At 45.5% G+C, this 21,031-nt stretch overlaps 1 protein-coding gene across 8 annotated transcripts in view; it reads left to right on the forward strand.

Annotated features, from left to right (window-relative positions):
- SCML4 (Scm polycomb group protein like 4) overlaps positions 1 to 21,031 on the forward strand; it is a 100,029-nt gene that overhangs the window by 77,380 nt on the left and 1,618 nt on the right. For 6 of the 8 annotated variants that reach the window (XM_086317464.1, XM_086317466.1, XM_086317467.1 and 3 more), the window contains 2 exons: positions 12,865 to 13,155; positions 19,730 to 19,875. In XM_086317464.1, the coding sequence (XP_086173590.1) occupies positions 12,865 to 13,155; positions 19,730 to 19,875 (437 nt within the window). Of the gene's footprint in view, positions 1 to 1,745; positions 2,020 to 12,864; positions 13,156 to 19,729; positions 19,876 to 21,031 lie in introns of those variants that run through there. The other 2 variants (XM_086317469.1, XM_086317465.1) reach the window with 2 other exon arrangements.

The following is a 21,031-nucleotide window of genomic DNA, read 5'->3' on the forward strand; positions in this document are numbered from 1 at the left end:
GGGAGTAAGAAGGAGAAACGAGGCTGTCAAAAAAGAGGTGGTGTAGACTCTTTCTTCCCACAAGGCTGGCCTCAGGAATTCTCTAAAAGATACCTCTACCCCAACGCCATGCCTCTCTTCAAATAATGAAATCTACTGGAAATCTTTTCCTTTGTTTCATGAAGCTAACTGTCCTTCAGGTGACACCCTACCCATTAGTCGCCCATGAGCCACTCTAGTACTGGAGATCATGCTGGGGACATCTGGGTCAGCTGCAGAAGGCCTTCTGTGTCTCTGGCAGGCCTGTCCAAAGAGGCTCCTGCCTGTGATGGAAGAGTATATGAGATGTGGCCATCCCCAAATCTCCAGGGCCCACAGGAGCTGTAACTGGAGACTATCTTTTGGGCTGCTCCTCTGGACCTGTACCCTGAGCCTCTGTGATGGGTTCTAATGTAATAGCTGCAGGTTATCCACACCAGTATCTACTGACCATGTATCAGAACTAGGAATAAGATGATAAACCTTGTCAAGAGGAATTGAAGCAACTTTGGAAACCAGTAGGCATCTAAGATAAATTCCACAGACTTTCTCCTATTAGTGGGTCATTTCTGGGTCTCAGACATAAGTAGCAAACCCTTTGACAATTGGAAAAAAAAAAGAATCCCATAAACTTCCTGACAGAGAATTAAATATTCTAATAGCATATACATCTTAACTGCTATTGAATTAATAATTGTAACTTCCAACCTAGATATGCAGAGTCAAGAGGAATGTATTATTCCTTTCCCACCTGTAATATTTATATATTGCTGTGTGACAAATTACCCTAAAATTTAATTTAACATGTATCATCTTACAGTTTCTGTGATCGGGAATTCAGGTGCAGCTTGACTGTGTTCCCCAGCTGTAGGTCTCTCACAAGGTGGCAAGCACCTCAGAGCTTAGCTAAGGAAGGACCCAGTCCCTAGCTCATTCATATGGTTGTGGGCAGGATTCTGCTTCCCATGAGCCATTGATTCCTTGCCATGTAGGCCCGTCCACAGAGATGCTCACAACATGGCAGCCTACTTCACCCACTCGAGAAATATTGGAATGCCTTCCTAAAAGTCAGGATGTCCATTTGGAACCAGAATTTATATGGTGTCCTCTATTCCAGGGACTCCAGCATTTTCCTGAGTAAGGGTCACTCTAAGTTTCCCCAGTTTCCTATGAAAGACCCAAAAGTTGTTGAAGAAACAGAGCTTGACGGCAGAAAGCCCCCCACTCTTGCCCTCCCCCTCCTTCTGGAAATTCCCAGAAGCCTCTGGGTAAAGGCCTTGGCAAAGCTGCAAAGAAAAGACTACAGAGAGGGAACCTGTTCTCCTCTGGAGACTGAAAGGGCATTCACTGTTCTAAAGTGGCCGACATTGGGCCAAATTGCCTTTGGGCAAAATTTCTGCGAGGGGAGATCTTAAATCATAAAGAACAAAGTCTCAGGCAAACCATCAACATTAGAAAGGACTAAAGAAGTTCAGGTGTCAGGCATTAAAATTACGGTTGGTTTCTGTACATCTCATTAGGGAGGATAAGTATAAATGTGCTTGAATGGACCCGAGGGGAGTCGTAAGGTTGATTCTGAGGGCTGAGCGATCTGAACTTAGAGACAAGCTTGAAGGGAAGACCTATACTGGCCAGAGACCAAGTTAATGGAAAATTTAATTGAGGCGAATGAAAGGCTAAGCCTCATAGGTGGTGTGGCCCAGTGCCCTTTGAACCAGGAAGGCTGGGACAAGAGGCTGCAGAGGGCCCTGAGGGAAAACACGATGAGCTTATCTGAGCAAGAACAAGGGGCGGGACCAAGCAGGAGAGAAGGAAACCTGCAGACCTCCGCGAGAACCTCAGCGAAAGGCGGCAGGAAGGCAGAGAGGAAATCTGGGGGTTTCTGACACCAGGCAGTCCCTCAGAGGTCCCCCCTAGGTCCCACAGCACCGAGCACGGGCTGGGCACCTGCGGTGCTGGAGAGGAGCGTGTGTGAGGCACCTGGTGGAGCAGCCACTCAAGGTAGGAACCCAGGTGTCGGGCTCTGAGCCGGGGAGGGCAGCTCTACTGGGACCTGCGGTTGTTTCCTGGCCCTCCTCCCTAGCTCTTTCTGTTTCTCTTTTTGCAGGTCTCTTTCCCTGCTTTTCAGAGTTTACTGGCTGTGCTTCTTAGGTGGTGGCACCTGATTAAGCAGAGGGGAATAGTTACCCCACAGATAATCAAGAGGCGGTGTAATCAGGTTGACTGTATTACTTTCTCTTCTAATCTGGGGTTCAGGGCTAGGGATCCGTGGTGCTGCCATCTCGTTATGCAGCAGAGCCAAGGCATTCACACACGGAGCCCTCTGGACACTGATCCCGTGGTCTGACCTTCCTGCCAGCCTGGGCAGAGTTGTGTGGCCGGCTGGGCTGGTCAGACTTGCTGGCAATCAATCTGCCAGGAATAGAGATGACTGAGGAAAGGGTTCACTCTGTGCAGCTGTTCCTTCAGCTGGAAAGTTGTGACTGATGTGGGGAAATAAGATGGGGAATGGAGGGTGAGTATGTCTGTATGTGTGTGTGTGTGTGTGTGTGTGAGAGAGAGAGAGAGAGAGACATAGAGAAGGGGTGGGGAGAGAGAGAACTATTTAGTGCTGGGAAGAACAGGGTCTGAGATGGGTGTAGGGTTATTATTGCATGTAGAGATCCTATTTGAGAATAATTTTGCAGATCGTGGTGTTGCCACTTTTCAAGGCTTTGTTTTAGAGAATCCAAGTTAAGTGCCATAAAAATTCTTTAAATAAATTAAATAGTCCAAGCTCACTTAACTGTGAGCATTTGGGTCTTGTGTCCTACATGAAAATAGGTCAACACCCCCCAAAAGAACTCCCTGGCCACTCCTGCTGCTCTCGGACTTTCCTGGCTCTTGGCTTTCTCCCTCCTGTACCTCTGCCTCTTCTTGCTTCTCCTCAGAGGTTCTCCACATTCCAGGCACTCAGTTGACCCGGAAATGCAGCAGGCTGGGCCGTGCTGGGTGTTTTGGAAGCTGAGGATGCAGGGGCATTCCCCCGACAACCCTGCCCCAGCCTCTGCAGGGGCACAGGCAGAGGGAGGAGTCCACACTCCGCAGACCCTAGAGCTTTGTTCCCTGAACGAGGAGGCTTAGACCTGGTGCAGATTCAGGAGCAAAGGGGTATCCTTTGAGGCTGAGCAGGTTTGAACTCTTCTGGAGTATTCTTTGGGCTTCCCAGGTGACTCAGTGGTAAAGAATCTGCCTGCCAATGCAGGAGACCTGGATTTAATCCCTAGGTCGGGAAGATCCCTGGAGGAGGAAATGACAACCCACTCCAGTATTCTTGCCTGGAGAATTCCATGGACAGGGTAGCCTGGCGGGCTACAGTCTCAGTTCAGTTCAGTTGCTCAGTCACATCCGACTCTGCGACCCCATGGACTGCAGCATGCCAGGCTTCCCTGTCCATCACCAACTCCCAGAGCTTGATCAAACTCATGTCCATTGAGTTGGTGATGCTATCCAGCCATCTCATCCTCTGTCATTCCCTTCTCCTCCTGCCTTCAATCTTCCTCAGCATCAGGGTCTTTTCCAATGAGTTAGTTCTTCACATCAGGTGGCCAAAGTTATTGGAGCTTCAGCTTCAGCAATCAGTCCATCCAATGAATATTCAGGACTGATTTCTTTTAGGATTGACTGGTTGGATCTCCTTGCAGTCCAAGGGACTCTCAAGTCTTCTCCAACACCACAATTCAAAAGCATCAATTCTTCGGCACTCAGCTCTCTTTATAGTCCAACTCTCACATCCATGCATGACTACTGGAAAAACCATAGCTTTGACTAGACAGACCTTTGTTGGCAAAGTAATGTCTCTGCTTTGTAATATGCTATCTAGGTTGGTCATAGCTTTTCTTCCAAGGACCAAGCGTCTTTTAACTTCATGGCTGCAGTCACCATCTGCAGTGATTTTGGAGCCCAAACAAATAAAGTCTGTCACTGTTTCCACTGTTTCCCCATCTATTTCCCATGAAGTGATGGGACCAGATGCCATAATCTTAGCTTTCTGAATGTTGAGTGTTAAGCCAACTTTTTCACTCTCTTTTTTCACTTTCATCAAGAGGTTCTTTAGTTCTTCTCCACTTTCTGCCACAAGTGTGGTGTCATCTGCATATCCGAAGTTATTGATATTTCTCCCGGCAATCTTGATTCCAGCTTGTGCTTCATCCAGCCTGGGATTTCGCATGATGTACTCTGCATAGAAGTTAAATAAGCAGGGTGACAATATACAGCCTTGAAGTACTCCTTTCCTGATTTGGAACCAGTCTGTTGTTCCATGTCCAGTTCTAACTGTTGCTTCTTGTCCTGCATACAGTTTTATCAGGAGGCAGGTCAGGTGGTCTGGTATTCCCATCTCCTTAAGAATTTTCCACAGTTTGTTGTGATCCACACAGTCAAAGACTTTGGCGTAGTCAATAAAGCAGAAGTCTTTCTCATCTTCATTACCTCCACCATAGTTTGGTCTCAGGGCTACAGTCTGTGGGGTCACAAAGAGTCGGACACAACTGAGCGACTGAGCACACACAGAGCACGCAGCGTATTCTTTGGCCTAATAGGCAGACTTTATATGTAGCAGCTGGGGGAAACCATAGTCCACAGACTAGCCACGGTGAAAAAGGCACACCAAGCCTCTTTTGAAAGTTTCCAAGACACCAAATCCTGAAAGTGTGGCAGGCTTCTGTGAGAGCCGTTTGTGCCTGTGCCTTTCTATTTAAGCACACTCTTGTAATCGTACAAAAGCAGATCAGTCCTTTTCCGGGAGGAAAGACTTCATGATTTACAAGTGGCATCCTTAGTGTCTTAGATAGAGGCAGGGTTTATAGAAGAGAAGTACACAGAGTGCCTCCTGTTCACCCTACTGTGCTGGTGTCCACAGCGATGAAACAGCTTTAACTAGAGGCTGGGTTGTTGCCTCCTGTTTAATGAGAGCTGCCAGGTGACAAGACAACTCATTTCAGATGAGAAGGAATTTTCTCTTTCATCTCATCTGGGGGAAAAGGACCAGGAATGTGTTAATCTGTCAGCCCTCTGGTTTGCCATGAGTCTGCGTGTGGGAGCCGGATCTTCATAAGGCACTCTTGCCAGACAATCCCAGGTCTGCTGGCCCCATCTGGTGTTCACTCCCCAGTCATCCACAAAACCACTTGAAAAATATAGTTCTGTCTCCAAGGATAGGTTTGGTCCTTCTTCTTCAAATAGTCGTTTTGTAACAAACAATTCATGAGCCACACTTCATTAAGTTCTTAAACTACTAGAAGTTATGCTTACCTGTAATATATCTTCCCTGTATGTTGGATGGCTTAATGGTTTTAAGAGTATAAACTGTATGTATCCAGCAGTCATTTTTTTAACTGAAGCAATAGGAACTGGGGTTAGATATAAGGAAGAAGTTTTAGGCAGTGAGGTTTGTGGCATAATGACCTGTGAGGAGACTGTAAAATCTCTTTGGGGAAGCTTTTAAATAAGAGGCTCAGCTATTTACTTTATTTTCCATTCCAAACACCACCCCTGCCTGAAGAGAGAATTTGGAGTGAGCTCCAGGTGTTCCTCCGTTAATTTACCACCTTCGTAATTTTTGCTTTGTTTGAGGAAACCTATAGAAGTATTTACTCAAGATATTCCTTTAAATGGATTCATTTCTTTTAACCTTAGCCTTTAGTCATCTCAAGCAGTGATGTCTTATCAGTGGAAGCATAGTTTGATGGGTTAATTATATTTTATTGCTGTGCACTAAAATACATGGCCATAAAAAGATAACGTTCACCAGTTTTTGTGTCTTCCAAAAAGAAACACGTTTAAGTCCTAACTGCAGATACTTGTGAAAGGGACTTTCTTTGGAAATAGGGTCTTTGCAGTAATCAAGCTGTGATGAGGTCACACTGGACTATGGGTGCCAATCTAATGACTGGTATTCTTATAAGAAATGTGGACACAGATTCAGACACACAGGGAGAATGCCATGTGGCAACAGAGGCAGCGGTTGGAGTGCTGTGTCTGCAGCCAGGGAACACCATGGGTCGTTGGCTATCACCAGAAGCAGATAGAGGCAAAAAAGGATCTTCTTCTGGAGACTTCGGAGAGCATGACCCTGCCAACACCTTGATTTCAGACGTGTAGCCTCCAGAACTAGGAGAGAATAGATTTCTGTTGTTTGAAGTCACCAGATTTGTGGTAATTTCTGCAGCCTTAGGAAACGAATACACCTAAGTACCACCAAGAATCAGCCCCTGGTGGGCCAGTGGGACACATTTTAACACTTGAGGAAATGTTGGGCAGGGTGCTCAGTGAGGGTCCTTTTCAGTCCTGTGGTTGAAAGACGGCCTTCACTGGGTCAGTTATTTTTACCCTCAGGTGTGATGTAAGTGTCAGCACCCCTATTTGTAAAGGTGAGGAAAAGGCTGTCTTAGTTGGGTTGGAGCAGGTGCATCTCTTCAATTCTTAACGGCACCCTGGTGAGTGTACCTGAGCGTGCTGCTCTCTCCTGGGCTTCCCGGGAGCTGCAGGCTGTGCGGGACCATGTCTGCGGCTTAGTGATCCGTCTTCACGACTGTCCACCTGACCGCCTTTGGAGTCACTGGCACAGCCTTTGCCAGGTAGAGGGCTATTGTTTGACGCTCTCTCAAGTCAGTTTTACTTTATGATGAATTCATTTGGATCACAGCCCAGAAGCTGACTTTTATTACCTTTGATCTCACCCATGGTTGTCAGCAGTTTTTAAACCAATACAGTCCACATTCCCTTGTTCCACATCTCCACACGTTGTCATAGGAGAACAAAATTCCATCTGCATCTGTATTTTTCAGCCATACTGCAGATTGGTGAATTATCTACATTCACTACTGTAGACTGTCAGACTTCCATAGGCATATTTAATTTGGATTTGAAATATTTAATAAACAGAATAAATGTTTTAGAGTTTTTCATTGTTTGTCATGCATCTACATGAAGCATTCATATTTAGTTCTTAATAATATGAATTTTAATGCATCCTCTCTGTAATAGCAGCCTTAGTGCCCAAATGCCTACTTAATAAATATGTATTGAGCACCTTCTGTATGCCAAGCATCAGGCCAGACCCTATGAGTAGCTTCCTCACATACACCAAACCACCTGCCACTGGGGACGCAGAAAGGATTAGTATCCCAGACTAGGAATACTTTTTGATAAAGGGAATGGAGTGGCAGCCTTGCTGCTGACTGGCTAGGAATGTGCTGGCCATATTAGTAGATTCTTAAAAATGTTTGTCTTCCTCTTCAGCACTCCACTCAAGAAGCAGCCTAGTCCGTAGCTTTATAGCCAGCTCCTTCCCGCTGATGTCTTCTGACCAGGAGGGATGATGAAATGGAGGCCATCCAGGCAGAGGTGTGGGGTTCCAGGTTCTTGCAGACCTCTTGCAGCACTGCGTTAGCCACAAAAGACGAGCACAGGGCACGCAGGCCTCCCCTCTGCTTCTCACGTCCCTGTCCTAGTAGCCAAAGCAGTGTCAGACTGGACTGCATAGCACTCTCAGGAATCTGTTCACAGCCAAACACTGGGGCCTCTGCGATGTTTTTAAAAACAGCTTTATTGAGATATAATTCATGTATCATACAATTCACCCATTTAAATTCAACAGCTTTAGTAGAATCACAGATTTGTGCAGCTCTCACCTCAGTCAGTTGTAGAACGTTTTCCACACCTCAAACACAGCACACCCCTTAGCTAGGACCTCCAGCCCCCACAATCCCCAGGTCCTAAGCAACCACTAATCTACTTTTTTGTTTCTATAGATTTGCCCATCCTGGACATTTCATACAAATGAAATCATTTAATATGTGATATTCTGTGGCCTGGTTTCTTTACTTAGCATAATAGTTCAAGCTTCATTCACACTGTAGCATGGATCAATACTTCATTACTTTTATGCCTGAATAATATTCCACTGTATGGATATGCCATGTTTTGTTTATCTATTCATCAGCTGATAGTTATTTGGGTTGTTTCCACATTTTGGCTCTTATGAATAGTGCTTCTGTAAATATTCATGTGTAAGTTTTTGTGTGGAAATTTCATTTTTGTTGGAAATTTATATACCTAGGAGTAGAATTGCTGGGTCATATGGTGCACTTATTTTTAACCATTTGAGAAAGAGCCAGGATGTTTCCAAAGAGGTTGTACCATTTTACATTCCCACCAGCAGTGTGGAGGGTCCAGTTTTCTCTGTGTGTGTGTGCTGTTGTGTCTGACTCTTTGCAACCCCATGGACTGCAGCACGCCAGGCTCTTCTGCCCTCCACTATCTTCTGGAGTTTCCTCAAATTCAAGTCCACTGAGTCAGTGATGCTATCTAACCATCTCATCCTCTGCCACCCCTACCCACCCAACTCCTTTTGCCTTCAATCTTTCCCAACATGAGGGTCTTTTTTAATGAGTCAGCTATTCACATCTGGTGGCCAAAGTAGGGGAACTTCAGCATCAGTTCTTCCAATGAACATTTAGGGTTGATTTTCTTTAGGATTGACTAGTTGGATCTCCTTGCAGTAAAAGGGACTCTCAAGAGTCTTCTCCAGCACCACAATTCAAAAGCATCAATTCTTCAGCGCTCAGCCTTTTTTATGGTCCATCTCTCACATCTGTACATGACTACTGGAAAAACCATAGCTTAAAGTACAATTGATATTTACATATTTTGTATCCTGTAACTTTGCTGAATTCATCTTTTAATTTCAGTAGTGTTTTATTGGATTCCTTTGAATTTTCTACATAAACAGTTTTAATTTTTCCTTCCCAAATTAGATGGCTTTTCTTTTCCTTACCTATTTACCCTGGCTGGAACCTCTAATTCAGTGTTGAATAGAAGTAGTAAGAATAGAGACATCTTTGCATTGTTCTTGATTTTAGGAGAAAAAGTGTCCCATCTTTCAACGTTAACTATAATGTTAAGTGTAGGGTTTTTTGTGGAATGCCCTTTTTTCAGTTGGAGGAAGTTCCCTTTCATTCGTAGTGTGTTGAGTGTATTTCTCATGAAAAAATGTTGGATTTTGTTAAATACTTTTTTCTGCATATATTGAGATAATCATATGATCTTTGGTTTTCATTCTATCAATGCTGTCAGTTCAGTTCAGTTGCTCAGTCATGTCCGACTCTTTGTGACCCCATGAGTCACAGCACACCAGGCCTCCTTGTCCATCACCAACTCCCGGAGTTCACTCAAACTCATGTCCATCGAGTCAGTGATGTTGTCCCCTTCTCCTCCTGCCCCCAATCCCTCCCAGCATCAGGGTCTTTTCCAATGAGTCAACTCTTTGCATGAGGTGGCCAAAGTATTGGAGTTTCAGCTTCAGCATCAGTCCTTCCAATGAACATCCAGGACTGATCTCCTTTAGGACGGACTGGTTGGATCTCCTTGCAGTCCAAGGGACTCTCAGGAGTCTTCTCCAACACTGCAGTTCAAAAGCATCAATTCTCTGGCACTCAGCTTTCTTTGTAGTCCAACTCTCACATACATACATGACCACTGGAAAAACCATAGCCTTGACTAGACGGACCTTTGTTGGCAATGTAATATCTCTGTTTTTTAATATGCTATCTAGGTTGGTCATAACTTTCCTTCCAAGGGGTAAGTGTCTTTTAATTTCATGGCTGCAATCACCATCTGCAGTGATTTTGGAGCCCCCCAAAATAAAGTCTGACACTGTTTCCACTGTTTCTCCATCTATTTGCCAGGAAGTGATGGGACCGGATGCCATGATCTTCGTTTTCTGAATGTTGAGCTTTAAGCCAACTTTTTCACTGTCCTCTTTCACTTTCATCAAGAGGCTCTTTAGTTCCTCTTCACTTTCTGCCATAAGGGTGGTGTCATCTTCATATCTGAGGTTATTGATATTTCTCCCAGCAATCTTGATTCCAGCTTGTGCTTCTTCCAGCCCAGCATTTCTCATGATGTACTCTGCATAGAAGTTAAATAAGCAGGGTGACAATATACAGCCTTGACGTACTCCTTTTCCTATTTGGAACCAGTCTGTTGTTTCATGTCCAGTTCTAACTGTTGCTTCCTGACCTGCATACAGGTTTCTCAAGAGGCAGGTCAGGTGGTCTGGTATTCACATCTCTTTCAGAATTTTCTACAGTTTATTGTGATCCACATAGTCAAAGGCTTTGGCATAGTCAAGAAAGCAGAAATAGATGTTTTTCTGGAACTCACTTGCTTTTTCCATGATCCAGCGGATGATGGCAATTTGATCTCTGGTTTCTCTGCCTTTTCTAAAACCAGCTTGAATATCTGGAAGCTGTATATTACATTAATGGACATCATCATGTATTACATTAATGGACGATGTCATGTATTACATTAATTGATTTTCAGATGTTAAACCAACCCTGCATCCCTGAAACAAATCCTACTTGACCATGATGTATAAGTTATTCTGTATGTTATGGATTTGTTTTGCTAGTATATTGTTGAGAATTTTTGTACCCATATTAATAAGACATTGATCTCTAGTTTTCTTGTGATGTCTTTGTCTAGTTTTGGTGTCAGGGCATTGGTGTTCTCATAGAATGAGTTGGGAAATATTCTCTCCATATATTAGTCTGCCAGGCTTCCATAATAGAAACCTTATCCTCTATCCTTTAACTTTATTTTCTCATAGTTCTGGATGTCAGCAGTCTGAGATCCAGCTGTCATCAGGGTTGGTTTCCAGTGGCCCACTCTTCCTGGCTAGTGAACAGCCACTTTCTCTGTGTCCTCACATTGCCTCTTCTCTGTGCGTGTGTATGAAGAGGGAGACTCTCTTATGTCTCTTCCTCTTCCTGTCAGTACTTTCTTTTTAATCAGTACTATTGGGTTGAGGCCCTACCTTTAAGACCTTAATTAACCTCAGTTATCTCATTATGGCCCCTCTCTCCAAGTATAGTTGCCTGGGGGGGCTAGAGCTTCAACATATGAACATTTGAGGGGGACACAATTCAGTCCATAGCACTCCATTTTTACTTTTTGGAAGACTTTGTGAAGAACTGGTTTTAATTTTTCTTTAAATGCTTCATAGAATTAATTTCTGAAGCCATTTAAGTCCGGGATTTCTTTGTTTTTTGATTACTATTTGATCTCTTTACTTGCTTTATGTTGATTCAGATTGTCTATTTCTGTCAGTCTGTCCATTTCTTCTAATTTACCTAGTTTATTGGTGATAATTGTAATATTATTTAATAATCCATTTATTTCTTTGAGATTGGTGTTAATGTCATCTCTTTCATTTCTGAGTTTAGTAATTTGAGTCTTCTTTTTTTCTTAGCCAATCTAGCTTAAAAAGTTTGTCAATTTTGTTGATCTTTTCAAAGAGCTAGGCTTTGGTTTCATGATTTTCTCTATTTTTCTGTCCTCTATTTAATTAATTTCTGCTTCAGTCTTTATTATTTTCTTCCTTGTACTTGCTTTAGGTTTGGTTTACCCTCCTTTACTCCAGCATTTTATTGAGGAAGATTAGGTTATTAATTTAAGATTTTTCTTTTTAAATATAAATATTAACAGATAAAATTTGCTCTAGGCACTGCACTGCTTTAGCTGTATTCCATATGCAGTGGTTTTTATTTCTAGGCAAGCTCCATATGCATCCCCATATGTGAGAAGACCTGCTAGTTGCCCTAATTAAATCAAGTCTTTATCTTTTAATACCTATATTGTGGGAATAACCCATACTGGTTTACAGAAGAAGACATCTGGATCTCATGGCCCCAGATGTGCTTACTTATTGCCAGCCTTGGGGGTCCATTGGTTTTTCTTTTTTAAAGTCACTTTGGGGATGTCCATATCTGTTTTTATCATGTGTGGTATTTGGATGGTTATTGATGGAGTTAGACAGATATGATCTTGTCTAGGGTCAAGAAGAAAAGGAATTGCTAGAATATTTTTCTTCCTCTTTCTATCCCTATAATTCCTCTAGGCCTTGTCTTTTCAAACAAAACAAAACGCCCCACACCATTTGTATAGCTCACAGATAGAGTTCAACAGGCTGTAAGAATGAGCTTTAAAAGTGGAGAAAGTCCTGATCTGTTTCGGTGAGGGAGCTGAGGAGGAGATTGGCAGGCTCTTCAGGTCCTCTACTCTCTCTGTACTTTAGATGGGGTCTTTCTCTCTTATCTGCAGGGTTTGGGGAGGACCATGGGGCCATCCAGATCGTCATTTATGTCCCTAGTTTGTTCACCTTGGTGGAAGGTTAGTGCCCTTATGTATACTGGAACTGAAAGTGTGGGGAGGAAGCGCCGCCACACCTGTACCAGAACGCAGGCCAAAGTTGTTTCTCCTGACTCTGGGACACCGTGACTCTGGCTTGATCTCTCCCAGGAATCTTGGGCCAGGTGAGGAAGGCAGTGGTTATGGGCAAAAGAAGAGGGAGCCAGGAGATTCCAACAAGCTGGCAGAGACTCCTGGAGGAGCAGAGCCATAGAGGAAGAAAGACCTTTGTTTGAATTTTATTTACACGTCATCAATAACCAAGATGATCTCATTTTCCTTGGAACACGAAGGGTCACATGTCCTAATCCCTACTAAAGTCTGCTTTGTTGGTGAGGCAGGTGTCATTCTGCTGAGGGCTGAGCTACTGGGGTGCATGCCTTGGGGTCCATTCCTTCTCCTCTGTCATGCCCGCACACAGTGGCACCCGGGTCCATTCCTTCTCCTCTGTCATGCCCGCACACAGTGGCACCCAGGTCCATTCCTTCTCCTCTGTCATGCCCACACACAGTGGCACCCGTGCTGCTGGGGAAAGATTTTCCAAGACCCAGCGCCTGGTGGCCTCTTGACTGCTCTCTAATCTCTGCTTCTCTGCTCTGCCTTCTTGCCTAGCAAAAACAGTCACCGCCGAGGAGTGCCTGGTGAACCCTGCGAGCATGAACCGCTACGGCGTGGACCCTTCCTCCCCCACCTTTAGCCACAGGGGCTCCCTGCCCACCTCCTCTTCACTGTACTGCAAGCGGCAGAACTCTGGAGACGGCCACCTTGGGGGCGGCTCAGCCACCACAGTCGGTGGTCCCCGTGCCAGCCCCTTGTCCCCCGGAGGCCCCTCAGCACCTGGGCTGCGGCCTCCTGGCTCCAGCCCCAAGAGGAACGGGACCGCTCTTGAAGGAAACAGATGTGGTAATGTAACGCATGATCTGGCTTCCCCACGACCTGACCTCCTGTGCCCTTGCCCTGAGACCACCGAGTATAGAGGGACTGGGGACGGTGGCTGTTTGAATGTGGGAACACAGGGAAATTAGATCTTTCCACAAATCCCTTTGTGGACTTTTGTTGTTCTTGAAGGCAGCTGACTTCAACCTTTGACCACAAGCAAAGACAATGGTGTATAAGAGTGGGCTAAACTGTAGGAATAAGTAGAATCCAAAATGTACAGTGGCTCAGCTACAGTAGAAGTTTTTATAGTTGGTGTGTGCATCACAGTTCAGAGACCTGGGATCATCCGTTTTGTGGCTCTGCTGTTCCCTGTGGCCGCCATGCTCCGTGCATCTAGCAGGTGGATTGGGTTGGTAACTAGCAGTTTTCAGCCATTGCTGATTAGAAACGTTCCTTCCTTCTGCCTGTTTCCTCCTGTGGTGCTGTGTCTCCTCATCTCTCGTACTTTTTCCCTTCCATCTCACAGTAGGAGCCAAGCTCTCGGCTTCATGAGGTCTTCCCTCTAATTCGAATCCTCTGCAGCCCCAGAAAAGTGGCCTGTCTGAGGCATAGCCTAAATAGCTATGTACTGAGCACCTACTATGGGCCAGACACTCTCCACACATTATTTATGACTTTTATGAGTTATAAATGAGCCACCAGGGAAGCCCTATTATTATGTCAGGTGTATATTATTATTGTAGGCATTATTAGATTCGATACACAGATAAAGCATGTGAAGATCAAGAGGTCAGTCAAGCATTGAGCCAGGATTTGACTTAAGCTGGCTCCAAAGCTGGCTTTCAAAAACTGTGCCTGGGATTTTCACATGCTCAGTGGGCTTCAGTGGGTCCCTCTGAGGTTCTAGGGGAAGGCTGGAGGGGGTGGGAGCAGACAGGACTCTATCACCACCCTCTGTAACCAGGGCCTCTTCACATTTGCAGAGTGGGGTTCTCCATTTGTGTAGCTTAAACAGAGCTTGCGCAGCTAAACACATGTGGAAACCATAGAGATAAACCATGCTAAACTGAGTGAAGGTAGATTAAAATAGGAGAGAAAATCCTGGCCTCCTTACCCATTAGTCACCTAGCAGTCAGCTTGGGTGCTGCCGCAGGCCCTCTGGAGGGCTATTAAGTTTTCCCTCTGCCCAAAGAAGTGCTTGGTATTGCTCTGAAATTGCATCCCAAGTGAAAGCAGTCGGTATTAAGAAACCATATTTCTTTAAGAGGGTTTGACCCAAGTCATAAAACTGGAAGGGACCTAGAAATGGATTTTCCCCCATGGTGCTAACCTTAATGGTTTAAACCTGCAGAAATCAGAAACTGGTATGAGACTGTGTGAGAAGGTAGGTATCAGTGATGTGACAGACTTCTCAGTCCTCTCTCTCACGTGAATTCTTACCCTGGACTACTACTGGCTTGATATATCGTCTCTGCCCATGGACTCAAGGGATGTATTCACAGGACACATTTTCCTATTTTTTGCTGATACTCAGGTGAAAATCTGAGAGCTCACCTCTGTCTCTCATCCAAGATATAATCACTAAGAACTAGTAATATAAAGAGATTTTGGATAACAGGAGATGCTGTAGAATTCCCAACTGAGAGTGCATCCAAGCTTCAGAATTGAAGTGACTTCAACATTGTTCTTACCTTACCACGTACCACCATGGGTTCGAGTTTGAGTCTATAGGGTATGGCCTTGGGTGGTGCATAGAGAATGATTCAGCCAGAAAAAGAAGAATGGGAACAGCACTCTATGTGGGGCAGAGGGTAAAGTGAGTGAAGGTGTAGTAGGGCTTATTCATTCCGAGGAATGAGAAGAGTTTGTGCAGGGACATGGACGGAAATCATGCTGGGAGATTTGGGGTTCAAACCAAGCAGATCGGGCTTTCTTTACTCTGTGGAAATCAGACATTTCTGAACAGGGACGTGAGATGTGGTGGCCACAGAACTCAGGAAGACAAATCTATTGGCCACTATGGAATTGATGTATAACAGTAAGAAGACTAGCAGCTACCTTTAATTAATTCTTACTGTTTAATGCTTCACATTATCACATTTAATCCTCACAGTGTGGTAGGTAGTTGACTGTTGAGGCAGCTAAGACTCAGAGGGATTTTGGTCAGTCCTGGCCAGCATATACTCATGGAGCACAATATGCTTGTCTAAGGTCTAAGGGTGGAGCTGTGAGCAAGATAGATATGGGCCCTGTTCTTGGACAGTCTCCAATTGCAGAGAGACTGATGGTTAACAAACAAAACCGAGGGGCCCCTTTTGGAAGCCGATGGGCTTCCCTTCAGGATGCTTGTCATCAGGCTCCAGCCCAAAGCCACAGAATCACATGATTCTTACAATACTCTAGAGAAACAGCATGAAGAACCTGAAGCCCATGAAGAATAAGATGATCAGGTCTGGGAAGGGGTTGGAAACCTGGCCACCGGCTCTCATTCACTGCACTTTGCCCACAGACACGCTGATAAGGCTTCAGAGGTGTGAGAATGTAGTGCCTTTGTGTTGCCCAGGAGAGGCGGTGGTTTGAGGGGACCTTGGCGATCCTTCCCAACTCCTCATTTCCCAGCAGAGAAGCACAGAGACACTCGCACGGTGGTGGGTGGAGGGGCCTCTGACTCCTGGATCATTGATCCTTCTCTTCCTTCATCGGATTCTATCATGAGCTATAAAGTGTCTTCTGAATTATGAGTGAGCAAAAGGAAATTATGCTTGTGCTTGTGGGCCTGTGTGAGACAGAGTGATACACAGGCAGCCGCAGGCGGACCGGGCTGTGAAGGTGCCCGGAATTACTTTAGACGGATTCACAGTCATTCCATTCCTGGTGGGTATGAATTCAGCATTAGAAGGAGCCACCACCATCTTCATCCTACATCCATTCACAGCTGGGTTTCACTCTGCACATGTCTCCAGCAGCACCCAGGGAACAGACCTGACCGTGCACCAAGTTCTCTGCACTGGAGAATGCCCCCCTTTCACAAAGGCAATCAGCGAGTGCTTTGCACACTCTGTTCTTTTAGGAACAAGATTTTTTTCACATCTATTGTGTCTGACCACTGTGCAGTCACATCTGCCTAGCCTGGCCATGTCAGCCCAGACCCATGTGTCTTCCTGACAGCCTGACAGCAGCTGAAGGGACTGTGTGGTTATTATCTTTGTGTGAGCATGGCAGAAGCTGGAAAGCTCCCTCTCTCCCTCCTAGAGCTAGTTCACTTTGGATCCTGAGCTGGTCTCTAGGTGTGACAGCTTCCTGCTACTGTCTGTCTTGTGTGACTCTAAGGCCCCTCAAAGAGGAAACACAAAAATGCCCACAGCTAGGACCAGGTGCCAGGAGCAGAGCCACTTTCCCTCCACGCTCATTGCCTGGAGAGCCTCACCCTAAAGACAAGCCAGACCCCTTGCTCAATCCCATGGCTGTGGCTCACTGAGAGAGCCTTTCCCTGGCCTTGCTCAGAGGACCTTAGGCTCCCATGGATGGTGTTGTGAGTCGGTCTGGTGTTTTTCCTTCCTGTCAAACATGGGAAATTAGATTTGACCTCTGCTCTGATCACTCTAAAAATCATTCTTGGCACTGAAGGCTTCCCGCCTTTGTAATCAGAGCATCTATTATCACCCTGATTACTGCCGACACTCCGATGGGGCAGGCTCCAAAGGCAAATGCGATTTCCATGGTTCCTCCTCCCCTTGTTGAGTGCAGATGTCCTTAAATGCAATGAAATCATCTCTAATAAGCATGCATCCACATTCAGATAGCCCCGGGGTGCATTAACAGTTTCCTGGCAAAATGCACCCCCCACCTTATGCCAGATCACCTAAGGGGACCCTTCCAGGTCTAACAAGGAAAAGGCAGGGAAAATCTCAAAGAAAATCCAATTCTCAACCAAACCATTATATTGAGGATAGACACAGCAATGTGATAATGTACTTTTCTCAGCACCAATGCAGAGCTGTGCCCTTCTCAAGCACATTGAAAAGAGGAGGAAAAAAGAGACAGCAGAAAAACCGCTGCACCCTGAAATTAAAGAACATAAATGGAAAGGAAGTCTTCTCAACTACGAACTTAGAATTACTCGGTAGGGAAGCTGCTTCATTGTTCAGAGCCTGAAAATAAGATTAAGGATTACACACACAAAGCTTTTGTGTAAATTACTAATACTGTTTTTGCGAAGTGTATTGATTTGTTTTACATTCATTGAACCCATATTACAAATATATTTGCTTGGAGCCATGGAGGACTTAACGATTATAAACCCTGTAATGAGAGGATTCTGGGCTTCCCAGGTGGCACTAGTGGTAAAGAACCTGCCTACCAACTCAGGAGACGTGAGAGACATGGATTCAATCCCTGAGTTGGGAAGATCCTCTGGAGGAGGGCATGGCAACCCACTCTAGTATTCTTGCCTGGAGAATCCCGTGGACAGAGGAGTTTGGCTGGCTACCGTCCATGGGGTTGCAAAGAGTCAGACATGACTGAAGTGACTTAGCATGCACGCACACAATGAGAAGATTACATTTTTCACCAAACTCTTAGCCCAGGACCTGGTACAGAAGAGATGCTCATTAGGTGTCTGTGGATGACTAGGGGGAAGATGAAAAAGATTATCCTCAAGAATTTAAAAGATAACTGGAGGTTACAGGCAAGCACATGCATAACGGTAATACTAAGCAGAATGTGCAGAGCATCTTTAAGAGAAGAACAAAGATTTGGGGGTTAAAAGTAGAGGAAGGTGACATCCAGATGGCAGGACATGGAAATGCTGCCTGTGAAGGGATCTACCTGAGCTTTGATGGCTACTAGAACTTCTTTGGAAAGGAGGAAGGATAAACACCTTAAGAAGAGGTGGCAAGAATACACAGGAGAGCTGTACAAAAAAGATCTTCATGACCCAGACAACCACAATGGTGTGATCACTCACCTAGAGCCAGATATCCTGGAATGTGAAGTCAAGGGGGCCTTAGAAAGCATCAGTACAGAGCTAGTGGAGTTGATGGAATTCTAGCTGAGTTATTTCAAATCCTAAAAGATGATGCTGTGAAAGTGCTACACTCAGTATGCCAGCAAATTTGGAAAACTCAACAGTGGCCACAGGACTGGAAAAGGTCAGTTTTCATTCCAATCTCAAAGAAGGGCAATGGCAAAGAATGCTCAAACTACCACACAATTGTACTCATTTCACATGATAGCAAGGTTGTGCTCAATATCCTTCAAGCTAGGCTTCAACAGCACATGAACCAAGAATTTCCTGACGTACAAGCTGGATTTCAAAAAGGCAGAGGAACCAGAGGTCAAATTGCCAACATCCGTTGGATCATAGAAAAAGCGAGAGAATTTCAGAAAAACATCTGCTTCATTGACTACACTAAAGCCTTTGACTGTGTGGATCACAACAAACTGTGGAGCATTCTCAAAAAGATGGGACTATCAGACCACCTTACCTGCCTCCTGAGAAACCTGTATGCAGGTCAAGAAGCAGCAGTTAGAACCAGACATGTAACAACAAACTGGTTCAAAATTGGGAAACAGCTACACCAAGGCTGTATATTGCCACCCTGCTTATGTAACTTATATGCAGAGAACATCATGTGAAATGCCATGGATGGATGAATCCAATGCTGTAATCAGCAGGGATGGAAGAGAGGAGAGCCCTGTGAGAGGCATCCTTCTAAGAGCTTCAAAATAATTAAATTTGAGGAGCAAATAAAGGACAGGAAAGATGACTGAGGTTTCAGAAGCATGAAGAGGAGGAGATGCTACTTCTAGGGAAAGAGGATGGATTAGTTTGGGACATACAAAAGAAAAACAAAACACACCATCCCCAAATATTGCCTAAATACTGACTCCCCACTCTTTTCCTCCTTCACTGATCTTACACCATTTAATCTGCCCTGGGGGAAAAGCATTTATGCCACAATGCAACTCAAGTCCCTGACCAGCATGGACCAGGCACGGAACCAGGCTCCTGTTGTCCAGCAACCCCGTCTAGTGGTGAGGTTGGAGTGAGCGCTTCGGCAGAACCAAGGGCTGGGGAGGTGCTCAGAGTGGGTGCAGGGTACAGACCTCTCACAGACAGGGCTTCCAAGACCATGGCAGTAGAGACCCAGGACAAGCACCGAAATGTGGCCTCCATTCTGCCATGTCATCTCAGGGTGATGCCAGTGAAGTCACACAGGACCTGACGTCATTTTGGCATCACAGCACTCCAGAGCCTATCATAATAAGCATTCTCTGGCCACCAAGGCCTGGGTCACAGGAGGTCCGAGGCCCACGGAGACAGAAGTGGTCAGGAGGGGTCTTTGAAGTCTAACATGGGTCAGCATTTCCACTGCTGGAGGAGATCCGTCTTCTGGTGCTCTCCTCTGTACAGATGAGGGGGTGGGGGGCTGCCTCTGGGAGCCGTCTCCAGTGCACTTCTAGCCTCACTCGGCCACAGGAGATCACTCAGGCCACCTTGGACTCAAGGGCCAGGCAAGGGGGCAGGCAGCACCAGGTGGGCATTGAGCCCAAGCCCGCAGCCTCACGGCCTCCCTCTCTGTGCTCTCCCCTCCAGCCTCAAACCCTTCTCCGGACAGGCAGGATGCCCGGCGGCCAAGGAGCAGGAACCCTTCCAGCTGGTCCGTGGAGGATGTGGTCTGGTTCCTGAAAGATGCAGACCCGCAGGCTCTGGGGCCCCATGTGGAGCTCTTCCGGAAGCATGTATGCACCGTGGTGGGCCTCGGGAGTGGGGTTCAGGGAGCTGTGGGGTTGGGGAGCGTCTGCACTACACCCTGGGGGCACCACTCAAGGGAGGCCAGATGGGACCACAGGTTTCTCAGAGCAGAACAGCCACTTAGTCTTGTACCGAAGGCACGTTTGTCCCATCTGTTCCCTCACGTGGCCTTTATCAGGAGTCCTGTTTTCTCGCCCGTCTATTTGTCTGTGCAGTCAGCAAACATTGGTAACACACCTACAACGTGCCAGCAAGCTAACAGTGCCTATTCTTAAGCTGCTTTGAGGATTAAATGAAAAAATGCACAGTGCCTGGTTTGAAGATGGCCTTTGGTTAGCAGGCATTTGTATCATTATTTAGGAGATTCTAAAATATATAAAGATGGTAAATTAGATGGGTAATGATTAGTATTTTATCTGCCAAGCCTTGTGTGTCATGGTTACAATTGTTGCCGTAACCAGTTACCACAAATGTAGTAACTTAAAATGACAGAAATTTATTATCTTACAATTCAGTGGGTCAGAAGTCTGACAGGGGTCTCTCTGAGAGAAGACTATGGTGTTGGTGGGGCTGACATCTTTCTGGAAGCTTTAGGAAGAATTCATTTCCTTGCCTTTTCAGCATCGAGATCCACCTTCATTCTTGGCTCCTATCTTCCCGTCCTCATCCTTGGAGCCAACAACATCAAGCTGAGTCCTTCTCAAGCTGCCAGCTCTTTGGTTCTTTATTCTGATTTCTTCCTCCACTTCTGAGGACCCTGTGATTGTATTGTCTCCCTCCCTCTCCGATAATCCAGGACACTCTTTCTATTTTAAATGCAGCTGGTTAGTAGCTTAATTCCATCTGCAGCCTTAATTCCCAGCTTTCAGGGACTAGGATGTAGACATCTCATGTGAAGGAGAGCGAGCATTCTTCTACCAGCATTACCACTTTTTTTTTTCTCCTTGTCTTTTATTTTATTTGAAATGAAGCTCACAAAAATCATACACTCGGACCTGGAGAGGATCGTCATCTCACCCAACATTCATATTTTATTAGGGATATATTTGACTTCAGTTAACAGTGGGGACTTGAGAGCAAGGACTGCAGAGGGATGATGTTTAGACAGATCTGAGTGGGAGGACTCTGGCTTCCTTCCAGCAT

Source organism: Bos grunniens, chromosome 9 (genome assembly GCF_055505025.1).
Source record: "Bos grunniens cultivar Pamir isolate PY7600 chromosome 9, Bosgru_T2T1.0, whole genome shotgun sequence".
Classification (NCBI taxonomy): domain Eukaryota; kingdom Metazoa; phylum Chordata; class Mammalia; order Artiodactyla; family Bovidae; genus Bos; species Bos grunniens.